The sequence below is a fragment of the Aphis gossypii genome, chromosome 3 (assembly GCF_020184175.1).
Source record: "Aphis gossypii isolate Hap1 chromosome 3, ASM2018417v2, whole genome shotgun sequence".
Classification (NCBI taxonomy): domain Eukaryota; kingdom Metazoa; phylum Arthropoda; class Insecta; order Hemiptera; family Aphididae; genus Aphis; species Aphis gossypii.
Window position 1 is genome coordinate 24,735,888 of NC_065532.1, and position 21,598 is coordinate 24,757,485.

At 31.7% G+C, this 21,598-nt stretch overlaps 1 protein-coding gene across 2 annotated transcripts; it reads left to right on the forward strand.

Annotated features, from left to right (window-relative positions):
* Positions 1-81: 81 nt before the first annotated feature.
* Positions 82-21,242, forward strand: LOC114124501 (phospholipase B1, membrane-associated-like). Of its 2 annotated transcripts, none has more exons than XM_050203434.1 (8): positions 82-98; positions 10,203-10,386; positions 11,770-12,046; positions 13,115-13,341; positions 13,685-13,844; positions 18,191-18,336; positions 18,940-19,108; positions 20,469-21,242. In XM_050203434.1, exons 2-8 carry the CDS (start codon positions 10,267-10,269, stop codon positions 20,636-20,638), a joined length of 1,269 nt encoding a protein of 422 aa, XP_050059391.1. In that variant the 5' UTR covers positions 82-98; positions 10,203-10,266; the 3' UTR covers positions 20,639-21,242. The 2 variants fall into 2 exon arrangements, with proteins under 2 accessions (XP_050059391.1, XP_027843561.1); XM_027987760.2 differs by lacking the exon at positions 82-98 and adding an exon at positions 2,329-2,487.
* Positions 21,243-21,598: the final 356 nt, after the last annotated feature.

The window sequence follows — 21,598 nt, forward strand, 5'->3', positions numbered from 1 at the left end:
CCGCAATAATATTAAGCAATAATCATTCGCAGAACACACTTGTCCGTAGTACGTGACCGAGACAACGATAATATGCAGTGCCAGTCAAAAACTAATTGGTAAGCGCCTATACATAACATAATAAGTAATAACATTATTATAATATGGTTTTAGTGGATATTACAGTAGTCGAATTTGAATATACAATATTGTACGTTATTACGTATTTTTGCTATTTGACACTGCGTTATAATAATTGTGGAGTGTCGCGATAATTTCTTATTGTAAATGTTGCTATACTTTGAACATTACTGTTATTGTTTTCAAATCATTTACACTTTCTAGTCTGCAAAAAAACATTTAAATTGTATTCTACTCTAAAATAAAGAAGATACGCATTATAATTTTAGCAAATAATGTAAACTCCCAAAGAAAATACCGAAATGACGTATACGTAGGTATTATATTTATATAGCAGGCACGTAGTGTACTCAAGTCGCTAAATCATGGATGAAAAAAATTTAAATTACAGTGTCACGGGTAGATTTAAAGGTAGGTAGCGTCTAAGATGTAATTTCTGATCAAATAAGCCTACATATAGTGTTGGGTATTAATTAGTTTATTAATTAATTAAATTTATTTTACTACAAAAATAACGTTGTATAGCGCCCTACAAGTTTGTGTTTACAAATAAGGTTGGTAGTAGTGAACTTTTTTCATATCGTGTAGTAGCAGCCACGAATTTTATTAAAATAAAATGTATATTAATTCGCGGTAGCAGCGCCTTATCTTAGAATTCTTAGAACTTATGAATAGTGTCAGTTGAAAATAATTTTCATTTGCACTTTACATTTGCGCACTCGCGGTAATATCGGCTGATGGACAAACTGTCAAAATTCCAGTTATCGAAGTGTCCGTTATTTGGACTGTTACCTAATTGTTGTGTTTTTAATCTAAATGCATAGGAATAACATATTTTTAAATTAATTTAATATACTACGATACTACGAATTATATTACGAAATATATAACATTTTTATATTAATTCAATATATTTTGGTATTTTATTTGTGGGGATTACCCGGGTAGTCGATTCGTGGTACCGATTAAACGCATTCCAGGATTCCAACACCACAACATGCCTATACTATGTGTTTTTAACGTTTTTAGAAAAAGATATAATAAAATATGAATAATTGCGCTATGTGAACCCGTCTCATCAGTTACGTTTTTTTATGATCGGATTTTAAAAAGCTAATACAATTTCATTGTATTAAGGTAATACTTTTTTTAACACATAAGTAATCAGATCGATAACTATAACCTCATTTAGTTGTTATATTTCGATACTTTATTTTCTATCATCTCGAGTCTCATTACATACAGCCACTTTGGAGACGGACCTTCACGTTGCGATAACATTATGGCCAGCATATTATACTCGGATTATTTAGCGAAAGTTTTTAGAATTAATACGTTTTACAACTTTTTTAACATCGTCTAGTTAGTTATAGTAAAGACTTAACTGGTTTAAATCGTATATAGTTATTGCGTCAACTTCATTCCTCTCGCGGATGATAACATATTCGGTGGACGTTAAGTAACACATTTTAATATTGGTACCACGCGTCGTTAACGACGCAAGAATAATGATTGCCGTCAACTTATACATATCATAATGTTATGTTTACTTTAATAATATTATCCATGACCCATTCACGATTTTAATTATTAATTTGTTAATACCACGTGATACTCTTTTTACACAATATTTTGAGAAAATATCGAATTGAGATAAATGGTTATAATTTGTGTTTTTATTTTTGGTCTTCGGCATTCGTGGTATATTTCAACGATGTACTTGTGGTTGTCGGTACTAAATTTTGAGCTGTGAACGTTACGGCTCGAACGAGAAAAGTTGTAACCCGTATCATGCGTGTGTCAGTGTGTAAAACAAATTCCTCTCCTCGAGTCGGGCGACGCTCAAACACGATTTATCCTTTATCGGATTACCGGAAGTTCTGCGAGTGTACGCGCGCGCCTGGTCGAACCGCACCCCGCGGGTCGAAAATGCGGTTAGCCCGCAACCGCCGATGTCGCAGACGCGACGACCCGGTTCGGCGGCGGCGGATTTATAAGCCATTATTTTTTATTATCATAAATGTTTTATCGTCATTTATCATGATTATTTCTATATAATAATAATAATGATGAAGGTAATTTTTTTACTCGCTCGTAATAATTGCCCGTCCGACCATTCTGCAGACTAACCGGCCGGCGTTGGGCGACTGGCGCACGCGCACACTCTCGGCCCCTCTGCGTACCATAAAAGTCCGTCGACGCCGCCCCTTCACCCATCCCGCCCGACCGGAATATCTGTGAGTGTGAGTACGAGTCTGTTATAGTATCTGTTACCTGTGCGCCGCTATCTCTTCGCCGACGACGTTATTTACCGTTCGACTCTCATTGCGGGGACCACGCGTCATGACCGGCTTCGATCTCGATCTGGTAAGTACTCGCACAGCGGTTTTCGTACATTTATACTTATTTAATTTTTACCACCCGTACTTATTGTTTTTCCGATATGTGTGTATCACAATAAAATAAAATATGATCGTCTCTTTCGCGTAACATAATATTAGTATATTACTGTATCGTTGTCGTCGTTGCGAATGATTTTCAAATCGCATCTCATGATTGCATGCACACTCGGATCGTGCAGCTCCGGAGTGTATATAAGGTTTTTAATTAGTCAGACAATAACCGTTCTTTTGTACGCTATAAGTTATTACCATTTCGATTTCCACAAAAATTATCTTACTATTTTTTCGTTTTCTGTTGGCGTGTACGACTCATATTCTGTTTCGAAAATAAGTTTGTTCCTTCGTCTATGCGGTCGTAATGTACCGTCGAGTGCTGATGATACAATGTGCAACATGTATACGTCTTATCCTTCGGTGTTTAAGCGGTACAGCGGTTTTTTATCGTTACAATAAATTATTATCGAATATGCAACTACGTATTGCCGTGCCAAATCACGTCCGTGGGAAATCGCGCAACTATACAACAATATAATAATGCAGTTATCAAGATCCGCTGTAATAGAAATCGCGAGTGCAAATCGGTATCGAGAATCGCCGGCAATATAACACACACAAAGTGCGCGTAACCTTTCTAATGTAAAATTGTATTTTAATTTAATTATTACATAAAGAATGCGTTATTATATTATGCGCGCCGCGTATACAATAAATTGTTAATATGTCATGACCGCCGATATAATGTTCATAATCCGCAGTACACCACAGTCCATAATAATGTAATGATTTATTATTATTTTTAAATCGATTGGCCGAGCCGTATAACAGTCGTATGATGCATTTTTTTTTTTGTGTAATTTATATGTTTATACGGGTGTGTAAAAACGTGAAAAACGAAAAGTCTTCCGCAATCAGGAATCTGAAAATTCCTTTACCACACCTACTAATATAACATTTATCATGAATACGGGATAGACATATGTCGATGGGTCAACGATGATGGTTACGACTTAAAAGTCTTCGAACTTTTAATATATTTATGGTTATGCGATGTTAACAACCACTATTATCGATACGTTATTATAAAGTTAGGCGTGGGAATCAATATTTTTTATTTTTTAGTTTCCCTTCGTTTCCGATTTTTTTTTTCTCTAACAATCTACTATGTAATACTCTCGATTTTTAATCATTCGAACGAACCGGTTTCGGTGGATAAAATGTTGAAACTAAAAATAATATAACATGCATGATATATGCACCACCATAACATAATATATAGCTGCAGCGGCGGACGGAGCATAATATGGAGACTCACCATTATACGCATATAGCCAGCCAAAACCCGTTTTTTCTTCAGTTCCTCACGAGCCCCCCTCGCACGATCGATGTAAAGGGAAATATAATATATTGATCATTGATCATCGTTTGGCGGCGAATAAGAACCCTATAGGATAATCGCCATGACCATCTGCCATGGTAGAGCTGAGTCAGATGTAATATTATAATTCGTCGGACAACCGGATAGAAAGTGAAAAAATGAAAATCACACATTATTTCTTATATTCCGGTTTTTTCTTTACTATTATTGTAATTATTATTTTCGATCTGCGCACTGTACCTATATCTTAAAACCGTCAAATTATGCGCGTATTTTAAAATGCGATCGGGCGTGCTGTATGGACGCGACAATTTTGTGATAATGTCGCCTTTTCGTTTTGGTCATCGTAGAGAATACCCACCGCTTTTGCTGGCGTGTAATATAATAAAATATAATAATAATGACAATCGTATAATTACACGCATCGGCTATGATCAAATCGAGTTTGCGTTCGATTACGGCGTATTGCTCAACGCGAGTGCAGACACAAAAAAATATATATTTATTTACGATTTCATATATGCGAATTTACCGGTAAACGCGTGCAATTATACAATAACTGCTTTTCTTACACATGTATGTTATAATATATAATATGCTGTGCGGTGGCGGCGTGCATATAGATATACCTATTTAATATATATATTTTACCTATAATATAATGTGTGTATGTCGGCGACGCGGTGATCTGGTTTCGCCGGGTCATCGTTTATATAACCGCGATCCGACAAATTATCACAATTATTATTATTATTCTGAACAGACCAACCGGTCGGACGTCGTAGGTACATAATAATACCCGACGAGCATCTAATACACGTACGTACAAGTGGGTAGGTATAGCTAGCGAGAATTTTAAAGGTTTATGACGGCCGTCAACGTGCGGTAGTCTCGAACTATGGTAAATAAATGTTAAATACCGTATAATATTCAGTATGGTATCGCTGCTGCAGCAACGTGATGAAGTTAATATTATTACTATAATAATTATAATTTTCGTGATAAACCGTACACCCGCGAATAATAAATTATTAAATTCCTCGCTACCCCCGGGCCATACTTCGCGTCGCGATGTTTTCGGGAGTTCGTGGCGCAGAACTTTCCAAACGTATAGGTACGTCGCATAACGTCGTTTGCATAAATTAACACTCCATAATAATTACACTACACATTCCGATACAATATTAAACATACGCCGGACAACCGAATTCGTAAATATATTATGTATATTATGCATCTATTTTCAACAAGTTTAGCGAGTTTCGTTTGTGCATTTACATTAACATTATACATATTATATAAGTATATGTAACGTATGAATTTATGACACAAATAACGCGATGTGATCTATTATACGTTGCATATCAATTATGTATAGGTACGTATTGCATTTATGATTTATATCATCTTATAATTATAATACTTGTGTGTTTTATTTTCATAGTTTAAATTTAAATATTTCAAAAGCATAATATTATATTATTGTAGAAAACATAGATTCACTCGAGTAAAATACTATAAAAATTTACTGGAGCAGTAGACATCAACGATTAATACCAATAATACCATAATATATTTACATAATATATTTTAACTAAACTGTCAAATGTATGAGCCAATTTAACTTGGATATACACTTTTGGTAAATTGTATAAAATATAAATACACGTAGATTGCACCCCAAGCATCGCTAATAAAAATCATTTCAACTTATTTTTTTTCATAATATGGCCCCAACTTAACTACTGTAGAGTTTATTGAAAAACGTTGTTATAGGTAATTTTAATTGTAATTCGACAGAGTTAAAACTATGGTAGCTTTGAGTAAGTCAGTACTAAAATAGATGTTAAAATTATTAATGATGGGACATAAATTGGAACTAAAAAAGAAACTCACATTGCGCCGGATCAAACTTAAATGTATCGATGTAAATGGGTGAGTAATACCATGCGAGTCGTAGTGGAAAGCGTTTATTTATTCAGTCGAAGACGTTATAACATTTAATGATGCGGCCGAAATGTTGCAATCGAAGAGCGTTTAGTACAACCCGTTATAGAAGTACACGTGGAGAGATATTCTATTTCTGATTATATACAATAAAAACCAGACTCGCGCATAATGTTCAAAGTTATTTTAACACCTAACATCATATTTGCATACGTTTTTATTTTCGATATCGATGGAATCGTAATAATAATAATAATAATAATCTCTTGTTAAAAAATCGATCGAAATAATATATAGTATTAACGCTGTAAATGTTGTCTGCTACTGCAGTTGCTCAAGCATACGAATTCGCGTTTATAGTTATAATATGTGATGTATATTGTATAGTATTTGCCACAGGCTATACTATGCATTAAAACCATAATTATAATTGTATTTTCGACGTGTGCGAGCGCGCGTATAATATGATAATATTGTACGCGTGTGCCGCCATAATATTTTCGCGCATTAATATATTATTTGGCCTTACTAAAATATGTTCACGTTTGGAAAGTATCGGTTCGATAATATTTATGGCCTGTTTGTGTATGTACATACCGATTCCACTTCCGGCAAATTCGACAGGGGAATGAAAATCCTGTTTCTGATCCGATGCGTTATATATGCACACGTATTGTAATGTAATGCGGTTATAATCTTGTGACATGCACATATAGCGCTTAGGTAAATACGTCATATAGAATATATGGATACGACGTAAATTGGAAAATTCAAAAAGTATCTGTAGTATTTTTTACTTATTTTACTTTATTTGTTTGAATTTATACATGTAAGGAATTTGTCGGTCAGACGTTGGCTAATTGTGGAATTGGAAAACTCGAATAAATCGTTCCATTATAATATTATTATTATTATTATTATTATATTCACTACCATGATTTTAAAGTTTCCGGTGAACAAATTTTGATGCGTTATCAAAGCTTCAATTGTTATTAAAATTTCGTGCGGTGATCTTTATCATTATTTAATAATACATAATATAGTATATACTGTATAACGATGTATATTAGTTGTTCTCAAACTGTGCAGATCCATGGAGTCCTAGAATTCTGCTGGACTGATTAAACTATTCGTGGGTCATGGAACTTTCAAATGAAGTCAGATTCACTTTTATTAGACGTATATAATGTGACTAATTTAAATATTGTAATAATCATCATGATTTATTTATTTAGTAATATATTTGATTTAAAATCATAATATTCTTGATTTGCGGGGTTTCCTAGTTTTTTCCAGAAACTCGAGGGCTCTGTAAAAAAAAAGTATGAGAACCACAGTTAACGTATAATAGATGCTTGTGTGGAGATACCATACCCGCGGGGCCCGAATAGAATGATTGACATTGTCGTCGTTTGTCGTCGCAGCCAACGCGGCCGCCAGACGGAAGATAACCGCCGCTGTTACGTATTAGTAACAGCAGACACACTCCCGTGATAATGATTATTATATATACTATAACCACATACTGTATACCTACATACTTAGATTCTCACGTGCACTTTTTTTTGCAGCTCACGTAATTTGTTTTGGGCATATTGATGTATTTTTATATTTGAGGTTTGTTTAATGGTTGGCGTATTATATATAATATGTATACGTATAATAGTAATTGGTAGATATATACAATGAAATCTAATTAGGAGATTCAGCGGTTGTGACCGTTATAATAGTATTATATTTATCACTGTTATTTCAGTGAACTATTATGGTTTACTGCGTATCTACTACAGTGCACTCTTGATATAGGATGATTATTTTTCGTCATTGTCGTAAATTGTAGGTTTTACAAAATTGTTAGTCTTATGATTCGATAATGATGACGTAATAATATGTATAATGAAACTTTTATCCTAAAAATCCGAAAACATTAAATAAATGTAATAATATTATCCTACCCAATTGACGACAAAAAACAAATCGTCACTCTGTATAATGTATGTAATATTGTATACGTTCGTCAACGTCTCCGGGCCCGAGGGGCTCTCAGGTTTCGTATCCGATAGTCCGACTATGTATTAATGACAATCGACGTGTTTTGTTTATTTTTACGACCTTAGAAAACTTATTAGAAAGCTTGCGGTTTTCTGCATGCGTGCGAATCTCGACCCCGACGGCGGTGGCGGTACGCGACGTTTGACAAGTGAACGTGTTTTTTTTTCATTTTTTTTTCTATGTATCTTCGACAACACTTAACGGAACTCGATTAATGTGCCATTCAACCATTGATATGTATGCCTATAAACGTTATATTGCTGTACAAGTAATAGGTATACATAACCCAGTGAGGTTTAATACATGTACGCAGACCGGTTCGGACGAAATACGACAATGCTACGTGTATTACAGTGGGTACACGACAAATTCTAACCAAATATTATCTATATTCTATATATATATATATATATATACACATAAATATTCTTAAGACATTAAACTTCTAGAGTACTAGACCATTTTCAATAAAAGTTATATCAATAGATTTCTTGAGACATTGGGTAGGTTTGTAGCTTCATTTTTTCACAAAAATTGAATATTTTTTTGTTTATATATAAGGTTGACATTAGTTATAGATCATTAAATAGTTTTATAATTGGAAATAATTTTATATGTTTTTATTATTTAAGCTAATAAAGCTGCATTCTATATAAATGTTAAATTGTGTACACAAATTATCATATATTATATATGACAAAGTTTAATAAGTTAATATAAGACGGTTCAGGTTTATTTACTAAACAAAATACTCTTTCATTTTGACAAAAAACAATTGAAAACGATAAATAGATAGTCGGCTAACACAAATATTATTAGTCGAGATATATATTTTATATAGTGCATATGGGAAACCACAAGTTTTGAACGATTTGCACAGGATTTTGCCCAAATATTTTTTGGGATTTCAAACGTGTCCAAAGAGTATTAAAATAAAAGATACGGCGTGGTTATTATAATAACAGCTATTTTAACATTATAAAAATTAAGGTACAGTATTTTTGAGAATGGAATGAAAATGCATTATTTGTTGACGATAAAATAACGTATTCTGTGAAGTGCTCTTATTATTTTAGGGATAAAATAGTCCAACTTCTTCATTGAAAGTGTGTTAGAGAGGATGTCTTAAATCATCCATTTTATCCTATGAATTGGCTATGATGAACTTTAAAATAAATACATTTTTAAGAACTATTGTGTACTCATTTTTTATTTTTTATGAAAAAAAAAAAAACTTAAAATCAATAACCTAACCCGACTGTGACTTTTGACAGATAACAGTTTTTTGACAATTTTTTCTTTCGTCATATAAAAATGTATAAACACTGATTATAACGCACAAGTGACGACCGAATATGCGACGCCAAAATGGTATGATAATGTAATAATGTAGAATATACGAATATAGGCTATACGAATTACGAATACGCGAATGGAATCAGTATTTGGAACGAACCAAGTGGGAAGCACGTTACGCAGTCGTCTTTTGTCTCCTCACTTCGAGTCCGCGTTGTTCCTGTATTATAAGTAATATATTATAAAATAAAATAAAATAATGTGTTTTCTCGTTATAATAACGCACGAGTGTGGATTTCACGACGACTGCGACACAATTAAACGTAATTATTTGGCAACAATCTGAACAGCTACACGCCGGCGTGCTATGTATTATTTTCATGATTTTATTTATTGTATTTTTTAAAATTTTTAGTATCGGATCGACACTTATCGACCGTGTACAAAAGAAACGGAGAGTAAACTCATCTTTCACAACTAAATAAATACAACACAATACATAATAATAATGTTATACTACCGGCAGCCGTGACGAAACACGGCGACGACGGCGTTCGCTGAGATAATTATATATTTAACCGGAGAGGTAACACGCGCATAATCACCCACATGCGACAATTATGTGTATAGTGTGTAATAACATAAACTTGACACATATAATAAATTATTCCACTCCAGTCATCAGTTTTCTATCTAAGACGAAAGAGACCGAAATAAAGTTTGAAACGTGCGACGCACATGACATAATAAATACGCTATTGTGCTCGTTAAACCGCAATCGTATCAAAAGTTGAATACGCTTTATATAGTATTATTATTTATTATATTCAGTAAATCACAATTCTATATTTTTATTATGATAATAAGCGAGACACAGACTTAGTGGTCGCTGCTAAGTCGAACGCAGTTTTAATAATGTATTAAGTGATTATTATCAATATATAGGTAATATAATAAGTAGTTTATTATTATTATTATTTTTAACTGAATTGTCGTTTAATTTGTTATAGTTCGGTTAGAAAATGGACTTACAAGAAAAGTGACCCACGATGAACGACGCCATCAAACGAAACGATGTTGACCAATAGCTACGTCTTGATATATTTCTGCGCGGTCGCGTGGTGCACCGCCCAAAAGCTGACTTACCAACAGCTTTTGCCCAACAGAAGAAACAATGGCAGGAACGTCCGAATGGTACGCTTATATATAAAATATAACATTATGTATATTATATTACATTGGTTTAAACAGTATAGAAGTACATACAGAAAGTTCTGCAATGCACATTTCCATCAATGTTTTTTTTTCTCCGTTAGTTCGATTATATGTATAAGAAGAAATCAAATTTTAGCAAATGTATTAATTTCTAATAAAACAACGTTAACTTAATTCAACAAAATCAGTCATTCCAGTGCCACATAACCATGATGACAATTAACAAGAACGTTAGGAGAGCTAACGCTTCGGCTGCTTCCAAATTGCATACCAAAAAAAAAAAAAATTTTCCGAATTGCATGCGATTTCTTAAAGGGGTTTGTCCGAATTGCATGCCACCTCATAAAGGGGGTTGTCCGAATTGCATGCCGTGTATCAGCAATAGCTTATTTATTATGCACTTGTTATATTAGGTATAACTTAAACTTTTTTTTGAACTTTTCTAATTTATGTTTAATTGATGTTTTAAAACAAGTACAATGTGATATATAAATATAAAAAGGTATAGTTCAAATTTAAATAATAGACGTCTATAAATATTGGGAAAAGAAAAATTTAAAGTTCAATGATGACGCAATTTCAAAATAATGAAATTTGTAAAATTCCATTTGTAAAAAAGTTGGCAAATATTGTGTTGCCGACATCCAAATAAATTTTTTATTATTATTATTATAATTATTTATTTCAAAAATTGGACCAAATTGTATATTATTATTTTAATTATTTTTTTTTTAAAAAATTTGACCAAATTTTAAATTATTATTATAATTGTTTATTTAAAAACTGTAAATTATTATTTTAATTATTTATTTAAAATATATCATGTACAAATGTAAAATATATTCACTTTATTATACTAAACTAAATGAAACAAAAGCCCGTTCTTACAGTGGAAAAGTAAGTTAAATTAAAAAAGTTCAAAAAAAAAGTTCAAGTTATACCTAATACGAGTATAATAAGTGTATAGTAAATAAACTATTGCTAATACCTGATAATCTGATGGCATGCAATTCAGACAGACCCTTTCAAGAGATGGCATGCAATTCGGACATCCCAATTTATGTTTTTTTTTTTTGGCATGCAATTCGGATGCACGCATCGCTTCTAGCCGAATTTAACTTTTTGTATATCGACTGAATAACTTTATATTTCATGGAAATCTGCAGTATAGAAAAATCAGGCACTAGTAAAAAAAACAAATAGCGACTAATTCAAAATTTGTTATCATCATTAAAACAGCATTTATATTTCAAATGCATTTAATTTACTCGTTATCGACTATCGATATATTATACAGACTTCTGGATGCGTAAAACGGTTATTTCGTTAATTGCAGTTAGTAATTTCCATTTACTCTTGCAGACACCGGCCGTGAGCGAAGACATTGTCATGACACCCGGGCCCACGGGAATTAGGAGACAACCGTCGTTTCCAGGATCGATGCCGTTCCCGTGTAAGAACATGACGTCTCCGGGACTCGGCAGAAGCTCCGTTCGGCCGACCAGCGTGCACAGACTCCGGCCCGGTGACATTGACGTGGTGGGTGCAATGGGGGACAGTCTGGTGGCCGGAAATGGCGCGCTCGAAGAGTTCGCTATGGGAACGTTGATCGAGTATAGAGGAGTGTCTTGGGCAGCAGGTATGGATAATACACATTAAACATAATATAATATACTCGATACATGTATGTCATAAACATGATAACATGAATACAATATATTTTAAATTATAGTGTTTTGACTCAATTAAAAGTAGATCGTGTTTTAAATAATTTAGAAATAATTTTTACAGTATTTATAAGGTTTATATCGTTTTTTGCGTTAGAAACGTTAGAAACGTTTACCAAACGATTGCAACTAACTTTCATTCATACTTATACCCGGCTATACCTAATTGATATTGAAATTTTAACTTATGAGTTATTCTGTAGCCTTATATGTTACCTATGAGTACCTATGAGTGCGTGACTGAGATATATTATATAAATACAGTTGGATTTAAGTTAATGCATAATAAGTTTTGTATGTTTAGAATTGGGGCCTTTAGGTGTCTGAATTCGTTTGTTACGTTGATTGTGCGATTTTCGTTTCGATTACCACAGACAAATCACAATTTATTCGAACTTTTATCTTGGTTTAGGTGTGCCAATTGCAGTCAAAAATCAAAATGTTCATACCTTTGGTAGATCTTACAGGATCCAAAATTTAATTTCAAACTGTTCATTGTAAGCAAAAAGAGTGTATGTATAATATATTATATATATAAATATATATAATAGTATTAAACATGTTATTGTAGTCATCGAAAACTTAGAGATAATTTATGTTTAGAATATATTTATTAGTTTTGGGTAGAGTTTATTTTTTTAAAATTCCATGTGTTTCCATGATGTCATCATACCTGCAGTATCCGATATCTTGTATGATGAATAGGTAAATTGCATTATTGGCCGTAAATGTAAATATTATATATGAAATATGAATACATATTATTGTAGAGTTTAAAATGATTCGTCCCCGTGTAAAATACGTATTTTCCATTTCGAAACGTCTTTATGATAATTAATAATGACGTGTTTGTCACGGTTTAACTTATATTTTTTTCGTATATACACTTCTATAGGTCTACGATGATAATAATATCGATATATTCGTGTATAACACTTACTTACCAATTGCGTTTGTATATAATAATACCTAACCCGCAGGCGGCGAAGCTACGTGGCGGAACTACCTGACGTTGCCTAATATTCTCAAGGAATTCAACCCCGGGCTGAAGGGCTATTCCGTGGGAAAAGGCGAATTTCTCGCGCCCAACTCTCACATGAACGTCGCTTTCCCCGTGTCGGCCGACTTCGACGCGTACAGACAAGCGCAGTTCTTGGTGAAGAAGATGAAAAAAGACCCGGACGTCGACTTCAAAAACGACTGGAAGGTAATAACATGATATTCGTGCATAATATAATAGTCCGAACACAGCATACTAAAAAAAATCTATTTACTTCTTACTACTACTACTACTCCTACTTCACAATCAATAAGGCGCAATTCGACACACCTCTAAATTTAATGTTTTTTATATTTGGAGTGCCAGACCTAATATATAATATATATATAATGCGTCATAATTAACACGTTATTTAAACATCATTAATTTAGCGCTGTCATCAACGTAGGTACCAATGCAGGTATATTTACCTACATGTATATTAATTATTTTTTATATTATAATACGGTATGTATGATTAAAAATGTCTTTTTGTTTTCCTCGCGTACAGTTGATAACCATGTTTTTCGGGGCCAACGACTTGTGTTCGGGACAGTGTTACGATAAGGACGGCACGACTCCTTTACAGCACAGCAAGAAACTTCAAAAAGCGTTGGACTACCTCCAAGCCAATCTTCCCAGGACGTTCGTGAACCTTGTGCCTGTCCTAGGTGTGTTATTAAGATATGCATTTGACATAATATTATAATTACGTCGTGTATTTAGATTGTAGGTATACAGTAACGTGCGTCAATAATATTACTATTATCATTGGTCAAAAATCGTATAGTCTTAGCATATATTATAGAAGTGTTAATTTCGAATCAAATCCCTGTGGTAGTATTTAACAGACTTATAAAATATAGGTTGTCGGCGTACAACAACATTCCGTTTCTAAATTCATCCTCGCCTGGCAGTCCATTGCTGTTGAAATAGTGTGCATAGAAAAAAGCTAGTAAACTTGGATCAAACTTAAGAAATCTAAATATTTTTTTTTTATCATCTCAACTCTGTTCGATGAGGTATAACAATGTGCTTACCAGGTTTTATCGGTTGAATTATAACTATTGCATCCGTCATCAGCTGTAGGAAGTGAAAACGGCGTTCACTGCTACACGTATTTGACGTGCCTATATGAACAGCAAGGTTAAAGCGCCGATAGGGTAACAGTGAATATACGTGTTCCCGGGGCGGAGGGGATACCGCACGATCGCGACACATATTATACCGTAAACCCGGTTAGTCGAACGGATCGTTCGCGCCAGACATACCTACCTATATGTACTTATATATATATATATATATATATATGTGTGTGTGTGTTGATTATACGCTCGTTATGAATGAGAGTCGCGCCAATTCACTTTCACGATTCAGACCCCACGGAATATATGAAAAAAAATGCACTATCATCTTTACCATAGTGGTTCGTTAATTCGCCGCGAGTGTTGTTATACAACGTTCAGACTCTGGGTATATTATATTTTAATTTAATTATTATTAATGGGATCGGGTTACGGTAATCATATCTAACGTTAACCCTGGTGTACTCTGCCCATCATGTTTTACCTTTTTTTTCGGATCGGCCTTTAAAATTATTCGCTTAATAAATTCGACGTCAAAACGCTATTCCATTTAGTACATGATACTGTATAATATTAATATATACCGTCAGGGAACGATGCATGAGTGTCGTTCGAACGTTACGAACGACGGTGCGACGGACGTAGTTCGTGGCCAGACATCAAAGTTTTAAGTAGTGTTCCAACTTTTATTTCTAATATAAACATAGTGCACAAGGACAATTTTGTGATTTACCATAGCAACAATCATAATAGAAAAATATGGTCTTCTTCCAATCGTATCGTTTCACTAGGAAATAATTTTGTAAATCTTATGGAATCTTAACGATGAGCTAAAACAATATAGTCATAATATTATACTATTTATATTAGCGGCTATGAGGGTTAAATTATTGATCTTTATTATAATAATATGGTCAAATATCGCTGTTTTCAAAAGTCATTTTCGGATCTCTTTCTCTCGCTTTAATTCTATAAATCATCATAGTTATACGATTAGACACGATAGACCAACATAAATAATATGTTTATACATTGTTAGCAGCATAATGTTGTAGGTTAGGGTGACCATATTAAGAAAATAAAAAAACGGGACATTTGTTTCTTCCTCCCCAGCACCCCTCCCTCCTCCAAAAAAAAAACTGTTCTATATAAATTCATACATAATAAGCTGTATATAGTAAAAATACAAATTTAAGTCGTATCATAAACAATTATTTTCTTATTAATTTACCATTTTTTGAGTAAATAGCATAATAATAAAAGTGTTAAAATGTTATAATTTTTTAAACAATTAAACAATTTATACGTTGTTACCAATACTGATACATTTTTTTCTTAACAAAAATTAGGAAATTTAAAACATCAGCTTTCTTCATTATTCGTGATTTTGATAATCCTTCTTCCACATTTTCTACTATGTTTTCATATTTTCTGAAGAACTTATCGAATTTAACAATTTTGGGTAGTTCAAAAGGAATTTATGAAATTGTGAACAAGTTAAAGTGCTGTTTTTTAATAATTATTGATATAATGGTTTCTACATTAAAACAGTTTTTTCAATTGTCCACAATACATTTGTTATTGAAAATATTCTTTCTACAAATGCATTTGTTCCAAGAATAACCAAATAATTGTTAAAAAGGTGTTAAAAAAAAATTGATTTTTTTATAGAATTTAAAATACACCACGCCATTTTTCTGTCACTTTTTTTGAAAAATTTTTCCATTCTAAGATTTTTAAACTTGTATCACATGAATTACATAATTAGATTCATCAAATAACTTATCCTCATCCAGGTTGAATTTTTTATTTTAAAATAAATATTGAATACTTTCTTTAACGTCTATTCAAACCGGAATATCTAATAATTGAGTCCATCGAAAAATTTTGAACGATTCAAAATAACAACTCCATTTCGACTGCTGACTGTAGGCATCGACAATACTAGATATTCGTAAAAATTGACAAACAAAAATAGCGGACGACCGTCGATGGGTCGTTCCGTATTCACGTCATGCATGTATAATAGTATAATATAATATAATGCAATAATAATAAAAGATAATAATTGTGTATCGTAAGCGTAATTGTTATAGTGTTATCTGTTATTTATAAATTTGGTTTCTAATTTTAAATACAAATACTAGTAAAACTGTTTAATATTTGTTTCATATATCGATATTTTTTTTCACAAACATAGTATTATAATTTATAATATGGAAAAAACGGGATTAAAACGGGACAATCTTCTAAAAACGGGATAAAAAGCGTCCCGTTCGAAGTTTGTCGGGACAACGGGACATGATGACCAAAAACGGGACAATCCCGTTTTAAACGGGACGTCTGGTCACCCTATTGTAGGTAAACTTAATCTCGATTAGATGTTCGAATGAGGACAAACCTCATAAAAAGGTACAACAGTTTTCTATAATTAAATGACCCTGACGGTCGCCAAGTTCAAATTTTCAATTATCATTGTTCGTCGTCATTAAGCGCAGATCACTGACGAGATCGATTATTACCGTTATTTGTTGGCGATGACGGTGATATGCATCAATCCTGTAGATTGACGATATTGTTATTATACTTATTATTATTTCTTATATTGCGTTCAGACGTAAACAATTATTTATTTTGACACTATCCAATGACCTTCCGTCTATTTTCACTGCGTCGTCGGCGTTTTGCAATCGCGCCTGGAAAGTGGACTGTTGTATCGCGATATCGTCTCACCGCGGACGGAGGTGGCATAATATAACACATTGTTGATATAAAGTCACCTCGAAACGCGTTACGCATACGAAATGAACTTCCAAAAGAGCTTGGATCGGAAACGAAAGTGAAAGCCATTTCGCTCGCGCACTGTCAATGCAAACGTATTCGTGTCGCGTATAATAGGTATATAATAGAATATCATTGTTTTTAACGTACTGTAGTAATGTGCAGTATACACGAGTGAAGGAAACTAATAAATTATTCAAACGGCTAAAACATAATGTTTCTCACGTAATTTATTAATATTAATAGATAAACTAAAATATACTACGAGTTGCAATAGTTAGAAATTCATCGGCAATCGCGTTATTTGTAATTTTCACGGACCTGTGCCCTTTTAAATATTATCCTTATTAATATCTCTTGGACATTTTTAAGTTTATTCTAATAACATAATATAAATATCTGGCTTTTTCTAGAGTTTTTTCTTACTTGAATACATGTAATACCGTATAAAACAGAAATTTGAAATATAATATAGGTAATATGTTTCTTAAACTAATTTCTCACATAAAACGTGCCATATCCGGACATAACCTCCCTATAATTATATATAAATATTCTTGTGGAGGTAACTAGGTAAGGTGATATTACATAATGGGCATAGTGCTTGTATATAATATATAAAACAAAAAACTATTATATTATATACGAGCAATAACGTAATTATATATTATATTCTTGGTCTAAATGATTTCTAATTGAAGCACCGCACACTGGACACGCATAGTTACAACTGATATATTATTTTACAACAATATTCTTACTCCTCTTCCTTTTACAACTCTGGTGTGGCGTGTAGTGTTATTATGTGTTTTTCTTGGGAGTAAACGTATTATAAACCACCCACCACGTTCAACGGATGAAACTTTTTTCGAATGCGATTATTACGTCATAATAATAACTAATAAGCTCTATAAACTGTAAATTAATGTTGATCGTTTATCACTATTCGAATGATAATGCCAATCACTAATATAAATTCGTACACATTATATACGTTTAGAAGGACGACCACGCATGATGTATATTGTATAATTTAGTATTAGTATATACTAATATTAGAAATAGCAACGTTTCGTTTTCGAAATAATGTCTTATTGTATTAATAATAATAAATAAATTCATTGTAATAATAATTTATCTTTTTTGTGTAGACGTGTCGGTTAGCGTTCGTGTGAAGAGGTCGTTCATGTGCCATATGCTACACAGATTCTTTTGTACTTGTTTCCACCAAAAGGGAAACGAAATGGATCAGATAACGCAAATGGTCCGAGATTATCAGACTGCAGAACAGATATTGGTTAGTTTCTTTTAAGAGTTATTAAAATATTGGTTTTTCATATTCTAACACAGTAACCAAAACCGGAAAAACTATAACCTAAAACCCGTTTGCAAAAGTATAAAACCATAAAATATCAAATTTGTTCAAATAAGTTATTACACATTTTTATTGTGTTCTAGTGTAAAGATTCTATATACTCGTACATTATAATATTCTTGTAAAAATATAAAACACCAGTGTTTAACAACCATCATTATTTCACTCAATATTGGTCGTTTAGAGTGTAACCGTACAAAATTAAAAAAATAGTATTTACAAATAAATTACAATATTAATGATATTAATTATTGTTATAAGTACTCGTATTAGATAATCACTGTATATTTATAATGGGGACCTAATTCCATGAAAAACCTTTCGATGTGCCTGTAATTATTCTCTAAAAAATTTCTTGAATACTCTTTAAAAAAGTAAAAATAAATATATGATAAAAATGAGTAAAATACAATAAAAAAAAAATTGCATAAACATATTAATATCATATTGATATATTATTCACCTTTAGGTATATACACATATTCGTTTTTAAATGTTTAATGTCCTCATTTTTTTTTTTTTTAGATCAACAGTGGTCGATACAACAAAAAAGAAGACTTCACCGTAGTCATCCAACCCTTCATCAAACTGTTCAATGCGCCGCTGGATAAAAAGCGACAATTCGAAGAAGTCATAGACATATCGTTCGTTACCTACGATTGTTTCCATTTCAGCCAAAAGGGACACGCTTTAGGTGGGTTTAGTACATAGTTCATTGGATATGCACACGTTCAATGTTTTTCATTCTTGTAGTATATTGTGTATAAAAGTATTATATGTTTATAACAGTGGTTTTCAACTGGTGGGTCACAACTAAATTTAGATTCAAAATCAAGTCACAAAACCCTCTTAGTAAATAAAAAAAAATATTCATTTGAAATGCATTTACTTAAATTTTTCAAATAAAATAAAATAAATATTATAATAAAAACAATAGTAAATCGATAAAAGATTAGTTTATATTTAGTAATGTAAAACTTATTCAAACATTTTTTTTTTAACACAAGAAATTTATAAAATATTAATTATAACTAAAATCGGTAGCCAAAAATAATACTAAAGACTACTGATTTATATACTGTGTATGGGTAGATTCATATTAATCTAAAACCATACTTTTTATTATATTATTAAGTATATTATTATATACTTTTATTAAAGCAGAACAAGCTAAAGGTTTGTTTTGCAAACAAGAGCAGATTTACATTATACTAGCTGGCTATTCCTAACAAGTAACTTTTTTTCCGTCCCTATGTTTAGTAGACTTTTTTTTCAATCCATGAATAATTTATTTAAATATCAACAACGTACATTGAAAAATGAATATAATTATATTTATAATATTTATAATATATTATAATATAGGCTAATATTTTTTTAAGTTTACAGACTTCACTTTGTTGTCATTTTTATATCGCCTAATATTTTTTGTGAACATTTTCAAAATTACCCATATACTATACTTTCTGCACTTTCAATCTTCTAAATATTGTATAATTATTAGTTTGATTAGTTAAAACCAAATACACGGAGTTCGAATAATGTGTAATGTAAAATTTGAAAAAGTCAATTTAAAAATAAATAAATTCTAGGTTTCTTACAGGAATAGTCAGCATTGTTTTGATTATTAAACTGTATTTTATGACGTCAAATGCAAACATGTTAAATTATTGTTCATTATATATTATTGCGTGGTTTTTTTATAGGTACCTATACTTATAAAAATGTACAATAAGTTATTATTTAGTAATAATTATTATTATAAAGTATAATAAAACTTAACTATCTATAACTAAATGTTTAAATAATAAGTCTATAATAATATCATACCAAGGACATTTAAGATGATATGAGTTTAATTGATTTTATTTTTTTTTTTTTTTAATTGACTTTTGAAACAATATTGCATACCACCCACACCTACTTTGAACATCACAAATCTACATTGTATTAACATTCTACTGATTCGCTTCATTATACGATATATTACTAAAATAAATCATACCTCACGAGTCTCGAGTTATATTAATCATCTGTTTTTTTCCAAATTCTAGCTGCCAATTTGCTGTGGAACAACATGCTGCAACCCGTCGGGTCGAAATCGGAGACCACGATGGACTTCATCATGAAGGACTTCGTCTGTCCGACGGTTCGCAGCCCCTACATATTTACTGCCAACAACTCGGTGCCATTGGACTATCGAAACGATAACAGACTCAGATGAACAAACAATCGTTGGATATTGATTCGGTCGTAAAAAATATACTTACGTAGATTATGAATACATGCATAATTTATAATTATCGTTTTTTAATTGTTTTATACTGTGTATACATTATTATTTTTTCTTATGTTTTCTCAACGTTCTTTTATTATTATTATATTATTATTATTATTATTATTTTAAGATTTGCATATAATTTCATATTTGTACACAGTGTGTACACCACGCTACGTCAATCGATGAATTCCGATAGATCCCGGAAAGCTATTATTATCATAGTGACGTTACATAGATAATGTATAATAATATGAAAAAATTGCATTTCGTCCCATCGTATATCGCGTGTTTATCCTATCCGATCTGGAATTTCTGGCCGTTTTTGACGTCAGATACAAATAAAATACTAGGTACCTATTCCTAAAAACTATTTTTTTTTTTTTTTTGATTTTTTCTCATATTTATATGTTTTTCTCATTTCTTACACAATGTGTGGTTATATAAGAAGTCTCTGAAATTATCATAGCGTATACATGATATTATGATTGCTTTTGCGACGATGTTTATTGATGTAACACTACAATAAAAACATGTATTATAATATAAACTGTGGTTTTTCTCAATTATTAAATATTTCATAACATATCTACGCATTAAAAACTATAGATTTAGTTATTTGTTATTCCGATTCGTAGTTTGTTATAATTGGGGTTTATAATGATGTTTGAAGGGTAAAAAAAATGAGTAATCAGTGAAACTATAATATTATAATAATTAAAAGTGGTTATATTTATTTATTTATATCTATTTTCTTTTATAATTATAATAAATAGCATATATGCATGTATGCAATGCGTATATTTAAAATTTAAATTATGATTAAAACATATATGTAACAACGAATGGTCTTCTCAACTATAGAGCTTTATTTTTTTATTAAATTAAAAAGTGTAATCGTATTAT

Bases quoted from the DNA above. Each gene is read 5' to 3' on its own strand.
- LOC114124501 (XM_050203434.1), top strand. From the start codon at position 10,267: ATGTTGACCAATAGCTACGTCTTGATATATTTCTGCGCGGTCGCGTGG. The intron at 10,387-11,769 runs GTACGCTTATAT...TTACTCTTGCAG, and splicing joins ATGGCAGGAACGTCCGAATG to ACACCGGCCGTGAGCGAAGA. The intron at 18,337-18,939 runs GTTAGTTTCTTT...TTTTTTTTTTAG, and splicing joins AGACTGCAGAACAGATATTG to ATCAACAGTGGTCGATACAA.